This window comes from Emydura macquarii, unplaced genomic scaffold (assembly GCF_026122565.2).
Source record: "Emydura macquarii macquarii isolate MOO-44397 ecotype Brisbane River unplaced genomic scaffold, CSIRO-AGI_Emac_v2 contig_3506, whole genome shotgun sequence".
Taxonomy (NCBI): domain Eukaryota; kingdom Metazoa; phylum Chordata; order Testudines; family Chelidae; genus Emydura; species Emydura macquarii.
Genome location: NW_027133643.1, coordinates 3,843,623 through 3,868,310, shown reverse-complemented (window position 1 = coordinate 3,868,310; position 24,688 = coordinate 3,843,623). Strand labels below are relative to the sequence as shown.

Below are 24,688 nucleotides of genomic sequence, written 5' to 3'. Positions count from 1 at the left end.
CCCACTTTCAGAAAGAAGACAGGGCCTACATATCATAGGTGGAGTGTGACTGCTTAATTTGGGGGGTCAGGGGGTAGCAGTAGCTCTCCCACAGCTCTGGAGCCCAATGTGACCCGCCAGAGGAAATGGCAACGGTGAGGAATTGCACCTCGTCATTGGGATTATCCTCGGGCAGCGGCGCGGATGCAGCCGCCACCTCCGGGAGCCTGCAGAGCAGCGGCGGCGGGAGGCTGCTGCTGCTGCTGCTGCGGGAGGCAGGTGGCAGCTGCCGGGAGCAGCAGTCTGACTGGAGACAGAAACAACTGGGCAAAGTGAGGAGCTGGATCGACTGTTCCCCGCTCCGCCAGCAGGGCTGGGCCTGCTGCCTGCAGCAGCCTCCCCTGGTCTCTGTTGCCCTCTAAGGATCCCTCTCCCCCAACACCTGCCCAGGGCTGCCCATGACAGCTCCATCATCATAAGTTGGGGAGGGGCATTGCTCCCCTACGCCCCCCCAAATGCAACCAATGGCACCCCACTCCACAATCCATCTCATGACGTCTTAGGGGGGGCCTGCCCCCCAGTTTGAGAACCGCTGATGTACACAGTCATAGAGGTTCAGAATACAACCACCCAAATATTACCTTACAATATGGCTACAGGTGTTATAAGCAGGGCTGGATTTCCAATTAGGCATAGTAGGCACATGCCTAGGGGTGCCGGTGTTCATGGGGCACCTAAACAGTGGCAAATTATCACACAGGCCAACGGGGCCTGTGTCCAGGGACCCTGGCCAATTTGGGGTCCCTGCAGTTGCTCTGGAACTCTGGCCCGTTCTTTGCTCCTCCTCTCTCCCGGGCTCCGCTACTCTCTTCTTCTCTTCATCCAGGCAGGAAGCTGGAGCCCAGGGGTGAGCATATTCCTCCTGCCCTGAGCTGGCTGAGCCAGTTGTCCCAGCCCATCCCCACTGCGTGGAGCTGGCCCGGCCAGCCCCTCTCTCCCCCGTCGTGGTCTCCCCCATGGAAAACACGAAGGTCAGCTGTAGGCAGGGGAGTGCTGAAGATACTGTGCCTAAGGGTGCATAAGGTGTAAATCCACCCCTGGTTATAAGTGAGATTAATGCATGCAGAGACTCATGAGCATCCAGTAAAGTCTAAACACAGTCTTATAATTCTAATACCTAGTTTAACAGTACTAACACACAGGTGAGCTAGACTGATTCCAGCTACGTACTTGTCAGTGTGCAATTCAGACATGGGGCTTTTGGCATGAACTGCCACCTGGTCTGCCAGCATTACAGGTAGCCTATGTGAAATGGTTTCCTGTAGTCAGGTATCAGCATAATCCTCACCAGTATTTAATATCCGTGTTGGCAGTCCCAGCAGCTAGGCCAAAAATGGAATGAACATGGAGATTGAGGGTTTGTCTACACAGGAAGTGATTCTGGAATAGGTATTCTGGAATAACGATTCCTGAATAACTTCATATGTTCATAAATTAGTTTAATCCATTTTGGAAGTAGATTTAACTAAACCAGAAAAAGGCAATTTTATTCCAGAATAGAAGTACACCACTGGAGTTATTCTGGAAGTTATTCCATTGCCTACAGGGAAACACTCAGCAAAATTAATCCAAAGTAATTTTTAGACCATATCAATTGCCTGTGTGGACATTCACATTTACTTTGTTAATTAAACTAAACTGAATTAAGGCCACTTTAATTCTGAATGACAGTATCTGTAGAGAGATTTAATTCTATTTACCTAATCCACACCTTTAGTTAATTCAAATTAATTTTCCTGAATGTCCTTGTGTAGACAAGCCCTAAAATTCACACTTTATCTTTATCTGGAATAAGTTTAATGTATAGACAAACCCTGAGATACTGTTTCCACCACAAGGTAGTCCCTCCAGACCAGGGGCTTGTCTACATGGTGGGACAATGTGCTCTACCGGAGTGTGATTTCTAAAGTTCACTAACCCATTGTGCTGATCTGTGTAGACCCTGCTGGTGTGTACTAAAGGTTCCTTAATACACTTTAACATAGTACTGTTTTAAACAGCACTTTCACAAGAGGCACTTATAGCATCCACTCTGTGGCTAAACCAAAGAATTCACTCTCTCATCAGTGCTAACTTCTTCTACACTCTTTGCACAGAATAACCCTTGACTACTATCCCATTTTCATCGGCTTGGAAGTGTTGACATTCAGTGAACTCTGCCCCATTCTGCTGTTGCACAGAGTCTGTGTCAGGAAACAGCAATTAAAGATTGACATTCTCCCACCTCCTTTTTTTAACAGTACATGTGTCAAAATACAATTATCAGAACACAGTTAATGGAGAAACATAATTAATACTAAAATGTGAACAGAAATCAATTACTGCAGTGGGAGCTGTTGGATACTCAGCATTTTTGAAAATCAGAACATTAATTTAGTTGTCTAAATACGGATGTAGAACTAACTTTTAGCTCTTATTTCTGAGACTCTGGGCCTCAAAGCCTAACTACTCCTGTTTCTTGATTTAGGATACTGCTGGACAAGAAAGATACAGGACCATTACTACAGCCTATTATCGAGGAGCTATGGGGTTCATCCTCATGTACGATATCACCAGTGAAGAGTCGTTCAATGCAGTGCAGGACTGGTATGGAACAAATGATTGTTTTCCCTCTTTTCTTTTTTTTTTTTGTAAGCTAGTTATCTCTTCTCCAATGCTTGTTCACCGTTTCATGTGGGTTGGAAGTAATTTCCTTACCCCCTGAAGTTGTTTTGTATTACTATGTCCTTCATAATTAATTTAAAATTCAGAAGAAATGTTTCATTATGTAAGTGCTCTTGAGAAAAAGGTGCATAACTTCACTAGTTAGTTCCTTTAAAAAATTTTTTTTTTATTTTATAAAAGCTTTTATTTCCAGTGATAGATTTTTAAAGCTCTTGGTCATAGCAAAGGAATATATATGGTAATACATGATACTCTTGGGTTATTAAGGTTCTTCCCTATAGAGCCAGTACAACCCAGTTAAATGCTGGTTTAGGCCAGTTGGACATAGCCAAACCTTATTATAACCTGGGTAAAACCTAAAGAATAGGGATAAAATTTTCAAAAGCACCTAATCCCATTTTCCAAAGTGGTTTAGGCATTTAAGAGCCTAATCACTTTTGAAAATGGAACTTGGGTTCCTGTGTCACATAGGAGGTTTTGAAAACTTTAGCTTAGGTTTCCAAATTAACCTTTATGAAAAAGGTTAATTGGTCTTACCAATTTTCAGCTGTGGTGCCTGGTTTGATTCCATTAGACTCACTGCAACCTTAGTGAACTATTATCATTGCTGAACTGAGAGTGCATGTGATTAAAGCTACCTAACACCCAAATACAGTATTAATGGGGAAAAAAAATAGGACTGAATCTTTCAATCTATGCTTCACTGTATCTTGAAGGGAAGGGAAGAGCCCTGAAAGTTTAACAGATTAGAAAATAGCTTGCAATACTTGTACAAGGGGCTCTGATAAAAAGTATCTTTAACCTTTTGTAGGCCTTTTGTACAAGGAATGCATGTGTTGCAGTGAGCAGGATTAGGGTGTAACTCCGTCTGTGCCTAGGGTGGACAACCTGAAAATGCTAAGGTCAGGGCAGGCTGCAGAAGGAGAGTAGATTCTCTCAGCACTAGTGGGTAACACTGAAGTTAGACTCCCCAACCAGCCACAAACCGTGCTTTTGATTCCCCACACTGGTTATCAAGAAACTAAAATAAAAAATACACAGCAACCTTTACTGCATTTCAGTCTCTGGCTCCCAATCAGCCACTACGTCCATTAAAGAGAGAAATTATTACAACTCTATGCTCTTTACCAAAAAGTTCTCCTGACCCCAAAGGGTCAGCCACATTACCAGATCAAAATGAGTTTGGATCTTACCCAAAATACCACTCTGCCAGCCAATCCTTAGTAACTAAAACTAAAGGTTTGTTATAAAAGGAAAGAAACAAGCAAGGTGAGAAGTGTTATATGATTAAAGCAATCAGATACATACAAATTATGTGAAAGTCTATATATATATATCAGGTTTTCAGTAGAATTGTGGAGTTTGCAGGCTTGTATAGTCCCTCTGGTGTACATCTAACACCTGGATGGGTCTCAGTCCTTTGTTTCACAGCTTCAGTTACAGATGAGTTGATCCAGAGGTAATAAAGACTGAAGACAATATGGATGTGGTGCAGCTGCCCTTTATGTCCCTTTGCCATGCTATGCTGCTTGTGGAAATTTACAGAAACATGATGGATTCTAGGTTCACCTGGGCAAGTCCTGGTGACTCATAAAGATGTAGATATCACTTCTCTCCCTGCGCTCATTGTATCTGTGAGTTCCCTTAATGTGTCAGTAAGTCATCTTATTGTTGCTGCCATCTTGTCTGGGGTGTCGCCCAGAAACACAGCACAAATTGAAATGCAGATATATCAAACATATCCATAACTTCCAATACAAATATGACACATACACATAAATATCGTCTTAGCAAATTATAACCTTTTTAACAGTACCTGACATTGCATATCTCATATGAATTATTGTAATTTTGAAATATTGATGTTAAATAATATCATAAATGGTCTCCCTAATCCAGATAGCGTTACATAGGGATTGGAGAATCTCTTAATTTGTGTTCCTTTTAAAATGTTTTTTCCAAACCAGGGAAGGAGACATCAACATGCGGCAAACAAATTTATATTTGGGAGGAGGTAACAGTTCATAGCAGACAAATTTATATTACTTTCACCTGTTGGAGTTATTTATTGTTCCTAAAAATATGCTGCTGAGTATGACCTACCGTCCAACTCATCTAGCTTGAAGTTGGGATGGAGTCCTTGCAGATAAGAGCACATGAAATGCCATACTGGATCAGGCCAAGGCATATCTCCTAACCTTTTACGTGGCTACAGTGGGATGGATCCTGCCCTCTTGGGGTGGGAGGCCCATGTGTGTGTGAGGTGGTGCCCTGGGAAAGGCTCTAGTGTCAGGAAGTGAAATGCAGAGTGATTCTGCCCATATTCAACCCATAGTAGCAGCTCTTGTGGCTCCTGTCCCATAGGGCTGTCTGGGCTTGGCCCCCTGATCCAGGGGTTGCGACCCAGCCCCTGATGCATGGGGCTAGGTGTCAGGCCAAACCTGAACAGTTCTGTGACCATGTGCATCAGGGGCCAGGTTGCAAATCCCACAGTGTGGAGCGAAACCCAGCTAGCCCTATGGGACAGCAACAGTTTCAGCCAGGAAAGGGGGTTTTGTGGATCAAAGTGGGAGCGTCCCACAAAACCTGGGACTGTTGGGGAGTCTTCCAAGGGTCTGTCTAGTCCAATAACTTGACCAAAAGCAGCAAGTGCTAGATGCTTCAGAGGAAGGTTAAAAAAACCTCTTGGTGGACAGCTATGGAGTAATCTGCTCGTACAGTAAATTTCTCCCTAACCCTTCTCAGATTGGTTGGTTTATGCCCAGAAGCATACGAGGTTATATCCCTTCTAAAAACTCCCAACACTATTTGTACACCACAGCACAGGGTTGGTGAGGCTCAGTTGAATGGAGGCTTGTGAGCATTGGCACCAGGAGCCCAAGCAGCTCCTTCATTTACAACTCTTCAGTGACCAGCTCAAGGCCTCTTATTTGGAAAGTGGCTGAGAGCAAGCTTTGAAAACCCAAGGCACAGGGGTTTGGCTGCACCCTGTAAAAAGTTGTTAGCAATCCTTACTCAAGCATTTGCTTCCCTGTGCCCTGGAGGAATTTTGGCTGAGTCAGCTAGGCTGCCTATAGAACGTTCCCCTTGTGCATCTCCCAATGTGGGCTGAAGCATAAAAGCTACAATATAGTCCTTTGTCTTTAATACCTTGGCTTTCCCCCAACTTGTTTGGTTTTAGTCATGATTTTATTCCTAATATGGCTGACCCCCATGAGATGTCACACATGGTCTTTGCCTTCATGCAGATCTCAAGTACCACCTCCCAAACCATGACATCATATAGTAGCCACATATACATCACCCACTCTCCTGAACCACCCTCCAGCAACTAAAAATAATTTCTGTAATGCTAGCCCCTAGGAGCACAAATCCAAAGGTTCTGCCAAAACCTGATTCTTCGGCATAACACCATCATGCTCTTTCCACCAAACCAATAGCCTTCTCTCCATTAATCACAGTTTGTCTGCAGTGACCATTTCATATATTAGTGCTGGTGTGAATTGCAGTATCTTTCACTAAACTAGAAATATCTTCTTTTGTGGTATATCTCTGTGCTATGATGACCATCTTAAAGTATGGATGCTGTGCTTAATGCTACCCTACAATGCACACGAACAGGTTTATTACTGGAAAAGATTTGACTCTTAATAGGATCGTAGGTCATGAGCAGAACATGCAACATGATTTGGACTGTATCTGAACTTACTATATGGCTAAAGCATGAAGCAGTTATGAGGCTAGCCGAACAGCTATCAGGCTTCTTAACCTGTGCCTTTATCATGTAGGCATCTTCAGTCACTGATTTCCCAAATAACTTTCAGGGTTACTGTACTGTTGTAGCTAAGAACTGTGAGGCGTTCTTCTGACTCAGTTATAGTTAGAATTGCTAGTTAGAATTGCTAGTCTCACAGCTTAACAACTTGCAAGTTGCACTGGTGTAAATGAAATCAGTTAATTAAACTGGTACAACTTTTGTGTGGACATTCTTATATCAGTATAAAATGGTAATATCAGTTTAGCTTGTGCCAGTAAATTTACCAAAGCAAGGTAAACTGATATAAGCTAGGTTTCAACCAGTAGTGTCAACACAAAAATGACATTGGTTTAAATAAATCAGTACAAAATCACACAGTACAACTTTGTGTAAAGATCAGGCCTCATGTAGGAGTCTTCCCATAGGAAGGATGACAGAGAACAGTGAGACACAGAACCAAAAAAAAAGCTGCATACAAAATACGATATACAAGTCACACTACTCTGCCCAGGATTAAGTGGGGAAAAAAATCTTTATGATTTGAGCTTTCCTCTCCCTCATTTTGCCTAGATCTTAAGTAATAGATGTGGTAACAAGAACCTTTAGAAAATCCTGAAAGAGAGAGTAAGAGGAACCATAGAAATGTAGGATTAGCAGGAACCTCGATGGACATCTAGTCCAGTCCTCTGCACTGAGGCAAGACTATGTATTATTTAGACTATCCCTGACAGGTGTTTATTTAACCTGTTCTTAAAAACCTCCGGTGACGGAGATTCCATAACCTCCCTAGATAATTTGCTCCACTGATTAACTACCATTACAGTTAGGAAGTTTTTCCTAATGTCTAACCTATATCTCCCTTGCTGCAATTTAAGCCCATTACTTCTTGTACTGTCCTCAGCAGTTAAGAAGAATAATTTTTCTCCCTTCTCCTTGGAACAACCTCTTAAGTACTTGAAAACTATTATTATGTCCCCCCTCAGTCTTCTCTTCTCCAGACTAAACAAACCCAGTTTTTTTCAATCTTTCCTCATAGGTCATGTTTTCTAGACCTTTAATCATTCTGTTGCCCTTCTCTGAAGTTTCTACAATTTGTCCACATATTTCTCAAAATGTGGTGTCCAGAACTGGAAATAATACTCCATTTGAGGCCTTATCATTGCTGGGTGGAGTGGAAGAATTACTTCTTGTGTCTTGCTTACAATAGTCCTGCTAATACAGTACATCTCAGAAGATGTTTTGCTTTTTTTGCAACAGTATTATTGACTCATATTTAATTTGTGATCCACTATATTCCCTAGAACCTTTTCTGCAGTACTCCTTCCTAGGCAGTTATTTCCCCTTTTGTATTGTGCAGTTGATTATTGCTTCTTAAGTGTAGTGCTTTGCATTTGTCCTCGTTGAATTTTATGCTGTTTATTTCAGACCATTTCTCCAGTTTGTCAAGATCATTTTGAATTCTAATTCTGTCCTCCAATGTGCTTGCAGCCCCTCCCAGCTTGGTATTGTCTACAAGCTTTATGTAAGGGACAGGGGCATAGGTGGTCCTGCCCAGTGGTCACACCTGGGCTGAAAAGTCTGCTCATCAGGGACAATAGGTCACCAGGCAGGAGCTGGAGGAATTGCAAGAGTCAGGGTCAAAGTTAGGTCAGGATCAGAGGTTGGAGATCAAAGTAGTGCCAGGCTGGAATCAGGAGGCAAGAGTCAGAGTCAGAGTCAGGCTGGAGATCAGAAGCAATACCAGAGTAGAATCAGAAGGCAGGAATCAGGGTCAGAGTAGGCTGGACTTGAAGACTGGTGATCAAGCAAAATCTGACATTGCAGTTGGCCAAAGTCTGTATGGTTGCCCAGGCAACTTCCTTGGGACAATCCCTGGGATTAAATATGGCACTTGGCCAATCAGAGGCCACAGAGTACCATCACTCATGATCTTTTGGGCAGTACTTCCTACAGCTCCTACTCTCCATAGTGTTCCCTGGCTGTGCCTTTGCATGGCTTCCTGGAGGCACTGTGTGAATATCAGCTGTCCCAGACTGCAGAGCTGGCTTCTAGTCCCCAGGTCCTTATACTTTATAAGTGTGTACTCTATGCTACTACTCAAATCATTTCTGAAGATATTGAACAGAACAGGACCCAGGAAAGATCTCTGTGAGACCCTGCTTGACAAGCCCTTCCAGCTTGATTGTGAACCATTGATAACCACTCTCTGACTATGCTTTTTCAACCAATTTTGCACTCCCCTTACAGCAGGTTCAGCTAGGCTATATTTCCCTAGTTTGTTTATAAGTAGAATAAGGATTCTCCTATTGACCTACTTACCACCTCTCGGGGAGGTGGATTACCTACTCCAATGGACACCCCCTCTCATCGAAGTAGATACTGTCTTCACTGAAGCGCTACAACAGTACAGCTGCACTGCTGTAGCATTTTAAGTGTAGACCAGCCCTTACAGAAGTCAAGATATATCACAGCTACTGCTTCCCCCCATCCACAAAGCTTGTTACCCTGTCAGAGAAGGTTATTAGGTTGCTTTGACATGATTTTGTTCTTGAAAAATCCATGTTGACTTTTACTTATCGCCTTGTTATTTTTTAGGTGCTTACAATTTGATAGCTTGATTATTTGCTCCATTATTTTTCCAGTACTGAAGTTAAGCTGACTGATCTATAATTCTCTGGATTGTCCTCATTCCCCCTGTTATAGATAGGTTCTATATCTGCCCTTCTTCAGGGCTCTGAGATCTCTCCCATCCTCCATGGTTCTCAAAGATAATTGCTAATAGTGGCTCAGAGATCTCTTCAGCCAGTTCTTAAGAGAGAGAGGTGTGTTTAGTTACAGGTATACTGACAGGTTAAAAATTGTACACTAGCTTATTTAAAAAAACTTGGGCACTAAAGTTTGGCAACTAAACCCATATTTAGGCACCTAAATAAAAGTAGCCACATTTTTGGAGGCACTGAGCACCATTGGCTCCTATCGGCCTTATTTTTCACTAGTTTGCATCTCATGTAGTTATTTAAACCTGTGCAAAATGGGTGTGTAACAAAACTGGATCTGAATTCCCCACTCCCTCAGACCCATGGAACCACTTTACACACATTTTGCATAGCTGGGCATGAATGTGCAAGGCAGTGGTGACTCAGGGCAATTGACTTGTATATGAGCTACGGGTGCTCTATCTCTGAAAATCAGGCCACTTTTATTTAGACACCCTAACTTCAGATACTCAAGTTTGAAAATTTTGGCCATACATTCTAAAAAAATATTTACATATCCTACTTCACATTATTAAAGATTAAATCATTTTAAAAATCTAATTTATTTTAATCATGTAAGCTTTTTGTTTACATTTTTACATTTCTGCCAGCTATGACAATTAAAGCAGAGTAGTAATTTTCATTCTTATTTACTATTATTTACTTTCCAGGATGCAATCCTGCTTTTACTGAAATCAGTGACAAAGCACCCTGTCAATTTCACTGCCAGATCCTTATGCCCTAGAACACTGCTGCAGTGCATTTGGTTACAAATGTTGCAGGGAGAGTGTTCCTTTGTTTACCAAAAAAAAAGAAAAATCCACTGGAATATTTTAATTCATGAAAATATTTTATGGAACTTAAATTCAATAGAAGTATTATGTTTGCCAAATCTCAATTTGGGTCAGATATATCCTGAGTGCTCCTTTACCTTTCAAAATGTTTTTTGTTTTATTTTTTCTTTGCTACGTTTCCTGAAACCTAATATAATAAAGATAATGGGAGTCACTCTGCTGATTGATTTGAGGCATGTTTAAGTTTAGAAGATTAATGGCTTGTTGCTGTAGCTCTTCTGGATGGAAATAACTCTCAGATGGAAATATCAGTCATTTTCATAGGCAGGTACAATTTGAGCTAAGTGGCCTGTTAACCAATAAGTGAAAACAAATAAAATGACTGCAAAGCCTCAAACTTACACAGAATTTCAATTTCTTGGGCTAAATTCTGCCCTAAGGGTTGCAGAGATATAACTTAGGGCAAACTTTAACCCTGAACATCTTTAGCAGAAATGGTCTAACCCATTTAATGCAAAGCAGGTGGGGCTGAGGTTGATAGGGGAGGGAAGAGATCCATTTTTATATTTCTGGCTTTATATCTGGGTATGTTTGATGGTTCTTGGGGTACTCAAGACTGAGTCACTCCTTACCCCTGCCTCCACCATGAGGGAGTCTTGGATGTTGTAGCCCCCTAATATCACCAGCCTATCAGCCACTCAAGCACTCTCTTCTGGGTTATGCCAGCCCTTTCTTTACATCGCAGGTTTAACAAAAGGTGTGCCCAAGTCCCTTGAAGCATTCCCCTGTGATAGCCAGCCCTTGACATTGGCTACTCACAGAAATCCTCTGCTCCCAAAGGAGCAGTGTACCCCAGTTTACCAGTTTTACCCAAATCATTCCTATATAAAGCACAGCACTTGTGAGGACTCATAATAAAACGAGAAGGTTTATTTAAGAAAGAATAGAGGCCCCACTAGAAACAAGAGGGAATGATGGAAACAAATAGTCACAATATAAAACAAAATAATAAAAACATGAACTTGGGCCTACACTTATTACCTTTCCTTTCCAATAAAGTAGTTTTTTTTTCCCCCCAAAGTTCAATCTGTTGCAGAACTGGTTGGCTTCCCAGGAACCAAGATCCAATCTTTCATGAAACACTCTTGCTCAGCAAGATATCTCCTCAGTGAATGAATGCAGAGTGTCTATCTCCATCCTGTTATACTGAACCAATCTTTTGTGTTTATTCACAGACAGGGTGATCCCCAGTCTGTTATAACATCCCCATTTTATCTCCAAGTGGTTTTGATTATTTGCAGTTATCTTTGATGATTTTCCATTGACTGTTTAGAGAGGAGGCCAAGGTAGACAATTGAGCTTTGCGTTACATCATTGGCTAATCATGGAGGGGTGAATTCCCTCCTGCTTGAATGGGTCATCACGGAGACAGATGATTTCCTGTGGTGACTAACTCTTACTCCAAGATCATAAGGTATATTTTTCAATATTTTCTTCAAAAGTTATTTTATTTCTTAAATACTATCTGTACACATATCTTGCAATGATTATGAGTAAGGATATGATTCTGTCACTGAGGTCACAGATTCCATGACTTTCTAGTACCTCTGTGACTTCTTCTGGGGCAGGACTGGAGCAGCTGTCAGCTTGGGGCCCCCAAACAGCTGATGGGCAACCAGCCCCCAGGGCCACTGGAGCAGGAGCTCCCAGCCCTCCCAGAGGAGCGGCCAGGGTTGGGTCAGCCCTCCTGGGCTGGAGCAGTGGCAGGGCTGGAGCAGCTGCAACCTCCGGCAGCTCTGTCTTTGTTCCCCCACCCCCAGGCTATTTTTAGTAAAAGTCAGGGACAGGTTGCGAACTTCCGTGAATTTTTGTTTATTGCCTGCGACCTGTTCCTGACTTTTACTAAAAATACCCATGACAGAATCTTAACCTTAATAATGAGTATTGATAAGTTACAAGCTTTCAACAGAGACCTCACACGCTACCCTTCATGGGTAAATACCATGAAAACGGTGTATTAGGTGCAGTGAGTCTGTCAGGTCTGAGACAGGAGTTGCTTCTAAAGAACAATGAATGATTTGTTCGTTAGCACCAATTGGCCTCTGTGTCACAATATCATTAGCATTAGATAGCATTAGAAATCTTGGTGGACGAATGCCGTCTGGCAAGGGACAAAGGTCAGATTTCTATGCTGATTTTATTAGATCCCGCAATAGTTTTTTTTCTGCCGTTGAACATGAGGTGCTGTTTATGTGCCCAAGTGATCTAGCAGGGGTGGATGGTCTTCTTTTCTGAGAGATTTCAGAGTCCAGTGACAAAGCTTCTGCAGGCAGGCAAATCACTTATACCTACACAGGGAGCCCTGGAATTAGAACCCTTATCCTTCAGCTGCAAAAACACAGGCCTCTAACACAATGGCTCTCAATCTTTCCAGACTACTGTACTCCTTTCAGGAGTCCGATTTGTCTTGCGTACCCCAAGTTTCACCTCACTTTAAAACTATTTACTTACAAAATCAGACATAAAAATACAAGTGTCACAGCACACTATTACTGAAAAATTGCTTATTTTCTCTTTTTACCATATAATTATAAAATTAATCAATTGCAATATAAAAATTGTACTTACATTTCTGTGTATAGTATATAGAGCCCTATAAACAAGTCATTGTCCGTATGAAATTTTAGTTTGTACTGATTTTACTAGTACTTTCTATGTAGCCTGCTGTAAAACCAGGCAAATAGCTAGATGAGTTGATGTACCAACTCTGCTTATCCCTGGAGGTACGTGTACCCCTGGTTGAGAACCACTGTTCTGAAACCTGAGCGAAAGGAAAGTTCCTCTAACTTTTATTCTCTATATAGGCCAGATACTGGAGAGTGACATTGCATTCACTGATAAACACAAAGCCAGTACCTTACAGTCCTGCAGTACTTCCTTTTATGTTCTTTTCTATTCAGCCTTTGTGAGTGACGTCCCAGGGGAGGCTGGGCGGTGTCATAGGCGGCAGTGCTGTCAGCATCCTCATCTCACACTGCCCTGCCTCTTCTTTCCACTAGATCAGGATAGTGTGCTTTTCCTGCTTTCCCAGCAGCTGCCTGAGATGAGGACCTGGATGAGAATGAGAGGGCAGAAACTCACTCAGGGTATGATGGAAATGATACTGGTTGACAGAGTGATGCGTCAAGAATCTATGGAGTTTGTAATTGCTCCTTATGTTGGTTGAGTGTCTCCAGCCCCTTCCTAAGAGATTCTGAGTCCAGGCTGCATCAATTTCCCAGAGACAGCAGGGTTTCATTTTTTATTTAAGAGGAAGAGGATGTGGCCTGATCAGAGAGTTACCTCTCTGCGGGCTTGTATTAGGTGGGGTAACACCAGGCAATTTTCTACAACCATGCTGACATCTGCAAGGCTTCTGGCTAGCTCCATGTATTTATAGACATTTTTACTGAGCAATTATTTTGCCTGCACTTCACTAGAACATTACTTAGAAATGTATGGGAATTAAAGAGGAGGGCATATAACACTGAGAAGCCAAAAAAGATTTGGCATAAGGATTTCTGAATAACACGTTATAAAGGCAAAAAACCAAAATGTGTTCAGGGCTAACATCTTTTACTTTCACAGACTATTCTTACTGTGTAGTGTCTAGAAGTACATGAGTTACTTCACAAATGGTACAGTGCTGTGTAAAGTTAACAGATGTACATTTTGAGCCTGAGGCTTGGAGGTGTTGAGTATAACTCCCACTCAAATTAGACAAGTGCCAGACGATATTTAACGGCCAAGAGCCAAATTCATCCCTCAGTTACTCCATGTTGTTATCCCATAAATCACTGAAGATTATAGCAATTGACTCCAGGCATCTATTCTCTCCTCCAAGTGCCATATTATTCTGCCTGGTTAGTGATGTGTTGGGTCCGACACAGTAAATAAACCATAGTGTAAATAAAACATTCTGTCATAAATGCAGTGTGATATGGTAGGTTGGCTGACACCTTAGCCACTGGGAATAAATCCAAAGCATTCAAGAACACTTTACCACTCATATACTTTAAATCAGTGGGGAACCCTTCAAACTTCTCTGAAAACAAAGCATTTTCACTTATTTTAGAAATGGCATCTGGGTCCAGAATTTCAGTGTTTTCTCTTGTATAAAAAGATTATCTGTAAGACGTTGACAGAATTCATGCAGGTTGTTCACTGCTCTGATTTTTTTTAATAGAACTTTGAATAAAGCTTGCTGTATATCCTTGAAAGAAGTATTTTTTTCTTACAATGAGAAGCTAAAACATGTAAATTAGGTGGCGCGCTTTCATCTGATTCAAGTTAATTTGTTTCTGTGGAATTTGATGAATACATTTATAGATAATTAGGAGAAGCGTTTTAGGCCTTTGCAAGGAAAAGTGTTACTAGTCAACGGATTTTTACACATTCAGGGTATTCCATGCAAAAAATATGTGCAAGACATTTAAGATGAGCTGTTCTCATGCATGTTTGTGGTCTGTCCTCTCTATGGAAGAATGTGTTTGCAAATCAAGGATTATTGCTGGTGTGTTAAGAAAATTGCATCTACATGGGAATTGGACAGAAAATAATAATGGCAGAATAAGAAACAATGCTGCATGTCAGGGAGGTGGGCCTGATGTCTTACTAGGTCTGTAGAGCCTAGGGGCCAAATCTTAAAGTCCTTTCTCAGGTCTCGTGAGAACACAGTCTTGCACCACTTTAACTAAAGGTATGTTTACAAATCAATTTAATTATTAAACTGGTGCAAGTTTGCATGTAGACACTCTTATTTTGGTTAAGTGGCTTATTTTAGTTTGGTTCTCAACCCGTGGCCTGTGGGCCACTTGTGGCCCAATTAGCACACAGCTGTAGCCCAGCTGTGTGCTGCTAAAAATTCAAAGTTTGCTGCTTCTGGGTTTTGGCAGGGGGTAGGGCCTCCTGAGGGGGAGACAGTACCAGGCAGCCCTGCTGGAGCACTTCCTGCCAGCAGGGAAGGTGAAACAGTCCCTGTGGTGGGGAAGGAGCTCCCAGCAGTCAGCTGGTAGCCTGCTGCTTCCTCCTTTCTCACAAACTGCAGGGACACACTGTGTTTTAGCGTTTCCAGAAGTCCAGATGAAAAGGGCTGGGGGAGGCGAGCACCGAGTAGTGCTTGCTGTGCTCAGCCTGTCACAGGGGAGGGAGGAGGCTCGCTTGGCCCCATTCCCTGACTGAGGTTGGCAGCATCGGGATGCTGCCTCCTGGGTTCTAGTGCCCGTTGTCATCCTCTTCTAGGTGTGCTGGGTCCTGTTCCTGTACAATGGTGAGTGCCTGGGGGTTGGGGGGAAGAGGCAATGGGGAAGGAAGAAGAGAAGAGGATGGAGCAGAGGGGTGGGATGGAGCAGGAGAGAATGAAGAGAGGAAAGGCGATGTGATAGGGCTTCTGCTACTTCTCATGGGTTTTGGTGATCAAGGTTGGCAGCTGGTAGCCTGCTTGGGATCAATTCCCAAAGGGTTTTAAGGGATCATAATGTTTCTGTTAAGGCCTTGCAGACTCTTTTTTAGTTTTTATCTTGCATTTCCTTTTTTTCTTGCTGGACTGGCATCCTCTGGTGAGGTCACTGAGTGAGTGGTGAGTTGTTTGGCAATGATAGGGTAACTCGTTACAAATCTGTGGTAGCATCTACTAAATCCTAGAAAGGTCTTGAACTCTATAATTTCATGGACAGGGCCATGTAGTGGGAGCCTGAATTTGATCAGGGTCTGTACTTGCACCTTCTTGCAGTACTTTGTGCCCACATACTTGACTAATGTTATGGAGAACTGGCATTTATCAACTGATAGCTTTAGTTGTAAAATTATAGTTGTTGCTCTACATTTACATCAGCCGTACAAAGAAGTAGTTCATAGGCTTCTAGCTAATCTGACACTTTCAAGAGACTTTCTTCATGGTCCTCCAGAGTTCTCCCAAATACAACGGGGTCATTCAAGTAGACTAATAGCTATAGCAAATTCATGTCTCCCACAACTTTCCCCATGAAATGATGAAATACTGTAAGTGTTCCAGATGTTCCTTGGGCCATATATTCAAATTGACAGAAGACCATGCAGCAGATAAAAGCTGTCTTCCCATTAGCATCCCAGCAAGATTCGATAATATCCGTTTTGAATGTTCTGCACTGGAAAACCAGTGGCTTCCTTGCCAGCAGAGTAAGGTATCTTGTACAAAAAGCATGGTGTACTGATCAATCACAGTGCATCTGTTTAAGGTCCTGTATTTTATACATATTCTTATTTTACAATTTTTCTTCCTGGCCACCACTTTGGGGGAGGCATACAGGCTACATGATTCATCAATAATTCTATTTGCTAGCAGTTCCTGGAGATTACATTATACTCCTCCATCTCAGATACAGCAATTTTCTGAGACAGCTTCCAGAAAGGTTGTGGATCTTGTAGTCGAATATTCTAAGGTTTCAGAATATTGCCCATCAGCCAGATGCAAGAACAAGGCACTCAGGAAATTCTAGTAGGTCTCCCCCAAGGCACTGCATCCATATCACTGTCCCCTTTTACTAGATAGTCCGGCTGGCCCTGATGAAAAATACGTTGCTGGGAGGAATCAGTTGTAAAAACACAGAATACAAGAAAAAAGAGTTAAAACAACCTGCAACATATTAAGAGAGGAAAAGGTCATGTTAGTAAAGGCAAAGACAGATCAAACCTCAGGTGTTAATTTCACTTTGCAGACCAGGAAATGTGTAAGCCTCAAAATGCATAATTCTGTTTAATTTTTGCATTTTGAAAAATCAGCCTGGATTCAAGGAAGGGCCTTTGTTTAGACTAATTTCCTCAACTATAAATCAAATGTGCTGTTTATTTATTGAAGGCAATTTGCACAATAAAACGAACCCCTGCTTCACAGATACTCATGGAATAATGTGATTGACATTGTTTTCTGTGGGGAGAGGAGAGCAGGCTGTTCACAACTAATTAAAATTATCAAGAGTGAATCAGCATTGGAGGTTCTTTGTGAATCAGAAGCTGAAGGAATCAAGTCCCATGTTATTAAAGGGAGAGCAATTTAGGTAAACTAAACAGAAAAAAAAAACTTGGATAGAGTCTTGGCTCTCTTTTGGCTAACCTGCAAATGGGTGAAAAGTAATGGTGTTATGCTGGGATTGGGTGACATTTTGCTGACGCTGTTGGGTGCACTGGTGGCCCTTCATTCATGATAAATGTAAGAAGTAAGCTCTTTAATGGAATAAACATCTGAAACAATAGGAGCAGTCTGGGGTTGCCAGCTTCCACAGAGCGATGGCCACGCGCTTCTCCACTGTCAGAGCTGGTCTCAAGTGAGTATTCATGTGCTTCAGGCCTGGGGACAGCTCCACGCAAAGTTAAACAAAAGTGGCCTTTCGCATATGAAAGTTCTGCAGCCACTTACCATAATCTCACATCTTCATAATGATGCGATCCCACCAGCCTGTGCTTGTTTCCCGGGACCAGAACTGGTGCTCCACAGACTGAAGATGATACGTGACCGCCTGCAGCAAACGGGAATTGTTTTGCTCTATGGCTTGTAGCAGGGCAGCCTCCGTAACATCGCTATTTTCCATGCTGCAGCTCCTGTCTCACCTTTGAAAATACTGCAGGATAAGCTGTGAAGTATTTGTGATGCTCAAAATGATAGTGCAGAGTTGAGCGGGCTCCATGTCTCTGCAGCAACAGCATGCGCGTGGCATAGAATGGCGCAAAAAAGCGTTTGCAGTTTCTTTGGAACAAGAAGGAAGGGGGAAGAAACATATTGCATCATCAGAGGACAAGCTTCCCAAAAGTCTCTGCGGCTAGTTGCACTGTGGGATAGCTAGCCACAGTGCACTGCCTAGAACGTTGACCCAAGCATGGTGAGTGGAGACACGAGCCCAACGCAAGGAGCATGGTGTGATCACGCTCTTGCAACTTCTACAATTCGGCGGGTGAAAGTCAATTTAAAGTAAATCGACTTCACTCTATAATTCCTCAGTCCTTGTAGTTAACAGTCTTCAGATACTTGCAGTCTGTTGTCATGTCTGCTCATTGCTGCCTTAGACATCTCTTAGCCAAGCTATACATATTAGCTAAACTATCACCAAACCCTGTTTCCCCCCAGTTTGATACATGTGTTTATCTTTACTTTTTAAAATAGGTTTCTAGCCAGTATTTAGTCCACATGACAGCTTTCCTACTCAAGCCAAGATGATTCAGTTTTTCAAGTATGAGTTCATGAAAAACTATTTCAAATACTTTACTAAAACCCTAAATATTACATCTACTGCATTCTCCTTTCCCACTAATTGTATAAAAATAAAACAACGGCAATGGTAAATTAAGCATCATTTATTTGTCCAGAGGCACTGAATTTGTGATAGAATTCTGTGTTGTTTTTGTTGTATCTTATGCCATATATTATGATATAGTAGCTTCTGAATAGTAGTTTACATCTATTATATATTCTTCTCTTTAGGAGGCAGATCCGCAGTTGATGTAAATGCAGATCGACTGACTGATTTGACAAGCAGAAGTGGCCTTAGAAGTTGTGTTAATTTTCCTAAAATGTATAATATGAAATGACTGAATTCAGCTTTTTGTTCAGTTCCCACAATGTTGAAAACATTTAAAAAATGTGAATGGGAAATTTTATTGGTAGACTAATTTTGTATACAAAGTATTGGGATAATAAAATAGAATCTACCATAATTCATATACTTTAAAATGTTGCATTGCTTCCTTATATATGTTTGGTAATTTACTTTTTAATCTACAGCTGATCTACAGTAGGAATTGGGTTTAATGTTTATAAATATTTATTTTCATTATAAACATAAAACATTCTTTTGGCATGACTGACAATACAGTATCTATCTTCTCTGTCTTCCCATAGGGCCACTCAGATCAAGACCTATTCCTGGGATAATGCACAAGTCATCCTGGTTGGAAACAAGTGTGACATGGAGGATGAAAGAATCATTCCTTTGGAAAAGGGTAAACATCTGGCTGATCAGTTAGGTACATGTTCAAGCGACTCTTCTTTTCTCTTTATAATGTGTTCCTTTTTACTTGTACATTAAAAAATTCTTCCAACAGTGATAATATCAGTGCTGCAAATATGATTACAATGGTCCAATTAAATATTATATGCTACTCTGCTGAGTACTGCAGTGTCAGTTTCAGAATTTAAAGTTGGTTTTACACCAGACATTTTTTGCAACTAATCAGAGATTATAAATTGCTCTTTAGAGAGGTGTAAAAAAATCCAGCAGTTACTGTGACCCAAGAACCCCTTAATGCATTGGCACCCAAACTTTACCTCTTGTGCCCTCCCTTACCAGCAATGGAATGGGTCTGCACCCTGCCCACTCCCGGGCTGGGGGCTGAAGCCAGGGGCTGAGCCGTGGCTGGGGTCCGGAATGGAGTTGGGACCACAACTGTGGTTGGAGGCAGGGCAGCAAGAGAGCTGGGGGCAGAGCGGGGCTGGGTGGTGCTCCTTCCCTGCTCCTACATGGGGGCTGGCCCACGCCCCACCACACCCCCTGGACATTCCTCTGCACCCTCCAGTTTGGGAACCATTATCTTAATGTCAGCTAGCCAAGGGGGTTACAGGAGTGTCCTGATTCTGGTATGTCCATTCATGGTCACCAAAGAATGTCATGTGAGGTCTTAAATGAAAGCTGGGGTCACACTGGTCATTAATATTGTAGTGAACTGTATGTACAGATACTATATAAGGAGTTATGTGTTTACACTCTATACTGAAAATACGTTTTAAGGTCTGTATCAAGGCAGGGTTGCCAAACAAATTTTCTGTCAGACAAGAAATGTTTATTCACTGGTTGAGATGTAAATTAAGTATTGTAAGCTAACACAATGGATATCCATTTACATACAAAGTCAACAGACAGATGTGAAGTCAATAGGGAAGAACACACAGGAAAAACAGATGGCCGGAGGTTGAGGGGGAAGGGTTATACTGTCTCTGAGTACACACACACAATGAACTTTGGGGATATAAGTAGAAGGCAAAGAAGACGCCCCCTCCCCATCTAAATGCACTGCATGTAGGAAGTAAAAGTGCAGTGCATTTAGATTCACAACCAGCCTTGGTTGCAGAGGGCTTTGAAGGTGAGGAAAATATCTTTAGACAACAGGTTAGGCAGTTAAATTTAGTTTCTAGAAAGCGAATTCTAGAAAGCATTTGTTTTATATGTAACCTTTTGCGTCCATTATCCTTACTTGCTATCTCTTGAATCTTTGATAATAAACTTATCTTTGTTTTCCCTATAAGTATATCTAAATGCAGTGATATTAAGTGAGGTGCTGATCCTGAGTTAAATCATACAAGTTGGTGTGTACACTGTTCCTTGGGGGACAGCAGATGTGGTATTTCTGTGAGTGTTCAGTGGATAAAGGGCTGGATATTACAGGGGGATGTTTGAGGGGTTCTGGGACTGGGCACCTATTGTTAGCCTGCAAGGCAAAATGAGGGCGAGCATGGCCCAGAGAAAAGTGCTTGGGTGGCTAACAAGCTGGTGGTGTCAGGGAACTGACACACAGCTATGCACAAGTTAGTCTCTCTCATGCTGGAGGCAGGGGATAACAAGATGACTCACAGCTCTGAGTACTTCGAGAACCATCACACTTACTTACTGGGCTTCCTGCCCACATATAGAAGTAACATCACCTGATTGCTAGAAAAAAGGGACCAGTTTCTCCTCGAAGAAGCTGAGTTTGGAATAAAGATTTTAGAATAAACACCAGAATGTAGGATATGCATCCCAATTTCTCATCTATTTAGCATTTTTCCTATATTTCTACTTAAGACAAGGAATATAATATAGAAAGTTTCAGAGTAAATGCTACAAGCCACTATGGGTAAAATATACATCAGGCAGTTACAGTCAGGCTCCAATTCCGCAGAGACTAATGTGTCATTGTGTGCTTAACTTGAAGCATATGAATAGTCACACTGATTTCAGTGGAACTACTTGCATGCTTAAAGTTATGCATATGTGCAAATCTCTGAAGAATCAGGTCTTATGTGTGATGTTTTAACTACATCACTATGGTCTCATTAAAAATTTCTATTCATCTGGTAAATCTTGTTAAAATTGACTTCAATTAATGCTCTTTTCCAGAGACCTTTATAAAAAGGGTTACTGTTTAGGTTCGCAGGAAAGAGAAGGCTTTTAGGGCACTTATGGGAATTGTTATAAATCCGCAGTTTTATTAAAATCTCCAACTGTCCTCAATTCTCAAATCTATAATTTTGTGTTCTATTATTAATTGGAGGACTTGTATTCTATTGTTAAAAGCAGGGGACTGGGGACAAGTACATCCAGCTCTATCGTTGGTTCAGTGTGTGACCTTGAGCAAGTCACCAGTTGTGGGCAAACCTCAGTTTATGGGTATTATATATAATTTGTATTGTTGTAGAGCCTAGAAGCCCCAGTCCTGGAGCAGGACTGCATTGTGCTAGGCACTGTACAAACACAAAGCCCTACCTCAGAGTTTACAATAATCAGACTACTCATGTGCAAAGCTAAGCATGGATATAATATCTCCAGGATATGGGACATAGACTGTAAACTCTGTGAGTCAGGGACCATATCTTAAATATGCTTGAACTGTATCTAGCACAATCAAGACTGGAGCCATTGGGTTCTACCATAGAACAAATAATAGCTTACTTTTCCTATCATTATTACTACTTTAGTAGTGGTCTATTATTAGGGCTTCTGAATTTCACATTGATAAAACACCCCCAATACAAAAAGAATAAAATTGGAGTTTATCCAATAAATGCAAAAAAAAAAAAAAAAGCCCTGGAAATAGTTACTTGCATTGAAGGGCTTGTCTACACAGAGCAGTAATATGGACTACATGGGTGTGATTTCTAAAGTGCACAAATATGTTGCGCATTAATTGGTCCATGTAGACCCTGCTGCTGGTGCTCACTGAAGGTTCCCTAGTGCACTTTAATGTAGTGCTGCATGAAACAGTACTACATTAAAGGACATGAGGGAACATTATAAAGAGATTACTCATTACAGTATGTACTAATATAATGAGTAATGTATTACTACTTTTTACTCATTATAATTTAATAAAAGAGAGAGCCTCAAAACTTCCTGACTGTGGACATCAACATAAAATTCAAGCTTGCTAAAATTAAACACTGAAAAACAGAAGTCCTATCTATTAAGTACAGTACTAATGAGCTAAACAAAGGCATGTTTAGTTTGCAAAAGATGTAATGGGCCCATTACTCACACCCAAGCGCCCACTTTGCACCTGAAAATATAAACATGTGCAAAACAGGTATCTATAGGCTATCTTGCATTCACAGCTGCATGTTTTACATAGTTTGTATGTGTGCTTGCATATTTTTCAAGAGTAATTTAGCTTTCAGTGATAGAAAATTTGGACCCTAACACCTAGACATATTACAACCAAATGTGGAGTTCTGTTTGCGCTAATATCCCATCTTCTAATTTTTTTTCCTAAGATGTTCATCTGTTTGTTTTCATTACCAAAAAATTCCTGACATCTTGAGTCTAAATCCTTATATCTGGGATATTTCAATGTGCATCTTGTCTGCGCGCACGCACACACACACAGCACATGTTGTCTCCATAACAACTGATTACATCTGTACAAAACTACTTTAATGAAGAATCCACACTTGCACCTCTTGACCTATCCTGGAACTTGTCAAATGCACCAAGAAGAAATATATCCCATTGGTAGAAGAAAGCAAAAGCTAATTATGGTTCTGGAAACTCCTGGCAATTCCACTCAGCTCAAGCCTCATAATGTGTGAAACGTTGTCTATTTTAAAATATTTCAGGTTTTATCAGGCAGCTTTTCTAAGTGCTGACTGTGGCATTGTGTACAATGTTATCTGAAATTACTTTGTGAGGGGAACGAAGTTTGATTAATTAGTTATTGCCTGCTTAAACTGTTAGCTTTAATCTTTGTAGAAGCGTTAAGCATAACAAACTATTACACCTGGTAGGCTGATATGTTTGGAGGCATTTCCAGTCATATAGCTGAGGCTCAGCTGAGCCAGGGCAGCTTCAATCTGCTTGGATGTCCTGTATTTCTGAAGTGTTTTTTGGCTACCAAATGAATACAAAACAAATGGTTGGCATTTTAAACAGACCGTTACACATACTTCAAGCATTCTTGATATAATCAGACATCAATTTAAAAAATTCTTTTTGCTTCCTTCACAGGTTTTGATTATTTTGATGCCAGTGCCAAAGAGAATATCAATGTGAGACAGGTCTTTGAGCGCCTAGTGGATATAATCTGTGAAAAGATGTCAGAGAATATAGATTCTGACCCGTCCAGAGGCAGTTCTGGGAAGAACATGCGACTCACAGACAACCCGCCGCCTTTGCAGCAGAATTGTCCCTGCTAGTGATTTTAATCTCTCTGAAATCTCTCTTTCTCATTCCCTGAACACACTTTATCTTTTCACATGTGATGATGTATTACCATGTCGTCTAAAGACTGACGTTTCTGTTAATGTGGAAATGGATGTGGCTGTTAAATATCCTGGAAAGTTTAATGTTAAATATATCTAATACATATAATATTATAAAACAAACCAAAAACCCAAATAAATATTGTAAGAGCACCTAGTGTTAATGGTGAATTACACTGAAGTGTAAGAATTTTATATGATTATAAATGTATTTTAGATTATTCTGATAGAGAATGCTGCTTTGATGTTGCTATTATAGGCCCTTTTGCTGGGAAAAGAGCTCTATACCAACATGCAGATCAAAAACTAATAAAGAGCATTAAATATAAAAAACAATCAGACAGGAAATGATTTAGAAAAAGAAAAGAAACCCAGACTCCTCACAAAATAGGAAAGTAAAACCTATCTTTACATCTAAAAAGCCCAGAACATCTCAATATTTCAGGTTACCTAGGGATTTAGAGGTAGGAGATGGCAATGCTCTTTGATGTAAAACTGCCATTTTGTTTGATACAGCAGGACTGGATAGCAAGAAAAGGACCTATTTCTATTTGATAATCTGGGGCCACCAAGAAAATCAAGAGTGTGGGTTGGATTTTGTGTCATGCCACTTCAGAGCTTCAGCACAAGAATCAGAGCCCAGGCAGAGAGAGGGTAAAACTGGCTTTAAGCCACTCTTACACTTCCCTAATTCTGGGCTTGTGCAGGGCCAAGCTCAGTCCCCAGCAAAAGTTAGAGCACCTTTAGCCTTGAATGCTGGTATCTCAGACCAAACTATTGAGAGACAATGTGAGTGTTTGTAACCAGTCTGTCTTCTTGTTGCTCTTCAACTAAGTGATCTAACAGAACAGCTGCTATATCTACCTTTATTATTTATATTGCTATAGCACCTAGGAGCCCCAGTCATGGTCCAGGACTCCACTGTGCTTGGCGTTGTACAAATATAGAACAAAAAGGTGGTTCCTGCCCCAAAAAGCTTACAAACTAAATAGTAAAATCTGTCTGCAAAAATTGTTAGGAGACTTGAGTTTTTAGTGAAGGTTAACTCCCATGATATATTTGGGGAGGGGCTTTGGTTATTAGAGGGAAAGAATCATTGTGTTTTATTATTAGAATCAATACTTTTCTCCAACGTGATAATTAAGTGAATTAAATATAGATTTAT

At 41.2% G+C, this 24,688-nt stretch overlaps 1 protein-coding gene across 3 annotated transcripts in view; it reads left to right on the top strand.

Annotated features, from left to right (window-relative positions):
- RAB3B (RAB3B, member RAS oncogene family) overlaps positions 1-24,346 on the top strand; it is a 107,489-nt gene extending 83,143 nt beyond the window's left edge. For 2 of the 3 annotated variants that reach the window (XM_067535400.1, XM_067535399.1), the window contains 3 exons: positions 2,507-2,625; positions 18,919-19,043; positions 23,270-24,341. In XM_067535400.1, the coding sequence (XP_067391501.1) occupies positions 2,507-2,625; positions 18,919-19,043; positions 23,270-23,457 (432 nt within the window). In that variant the 3' untranslated portion in view covers positions 23,458-24,341. Of the gene's footprint in view, positions 1-2,506; positions 2,626-18,918; positions 19,044-23,269 lie in introns of all 3 variants that reach the window. The other variant, XM_067535401.1, reaches the window with a different exon arrangement.
- The last annotated feature ends 342 nt before the right edge of the window (positions 24,347-24,688 follow it).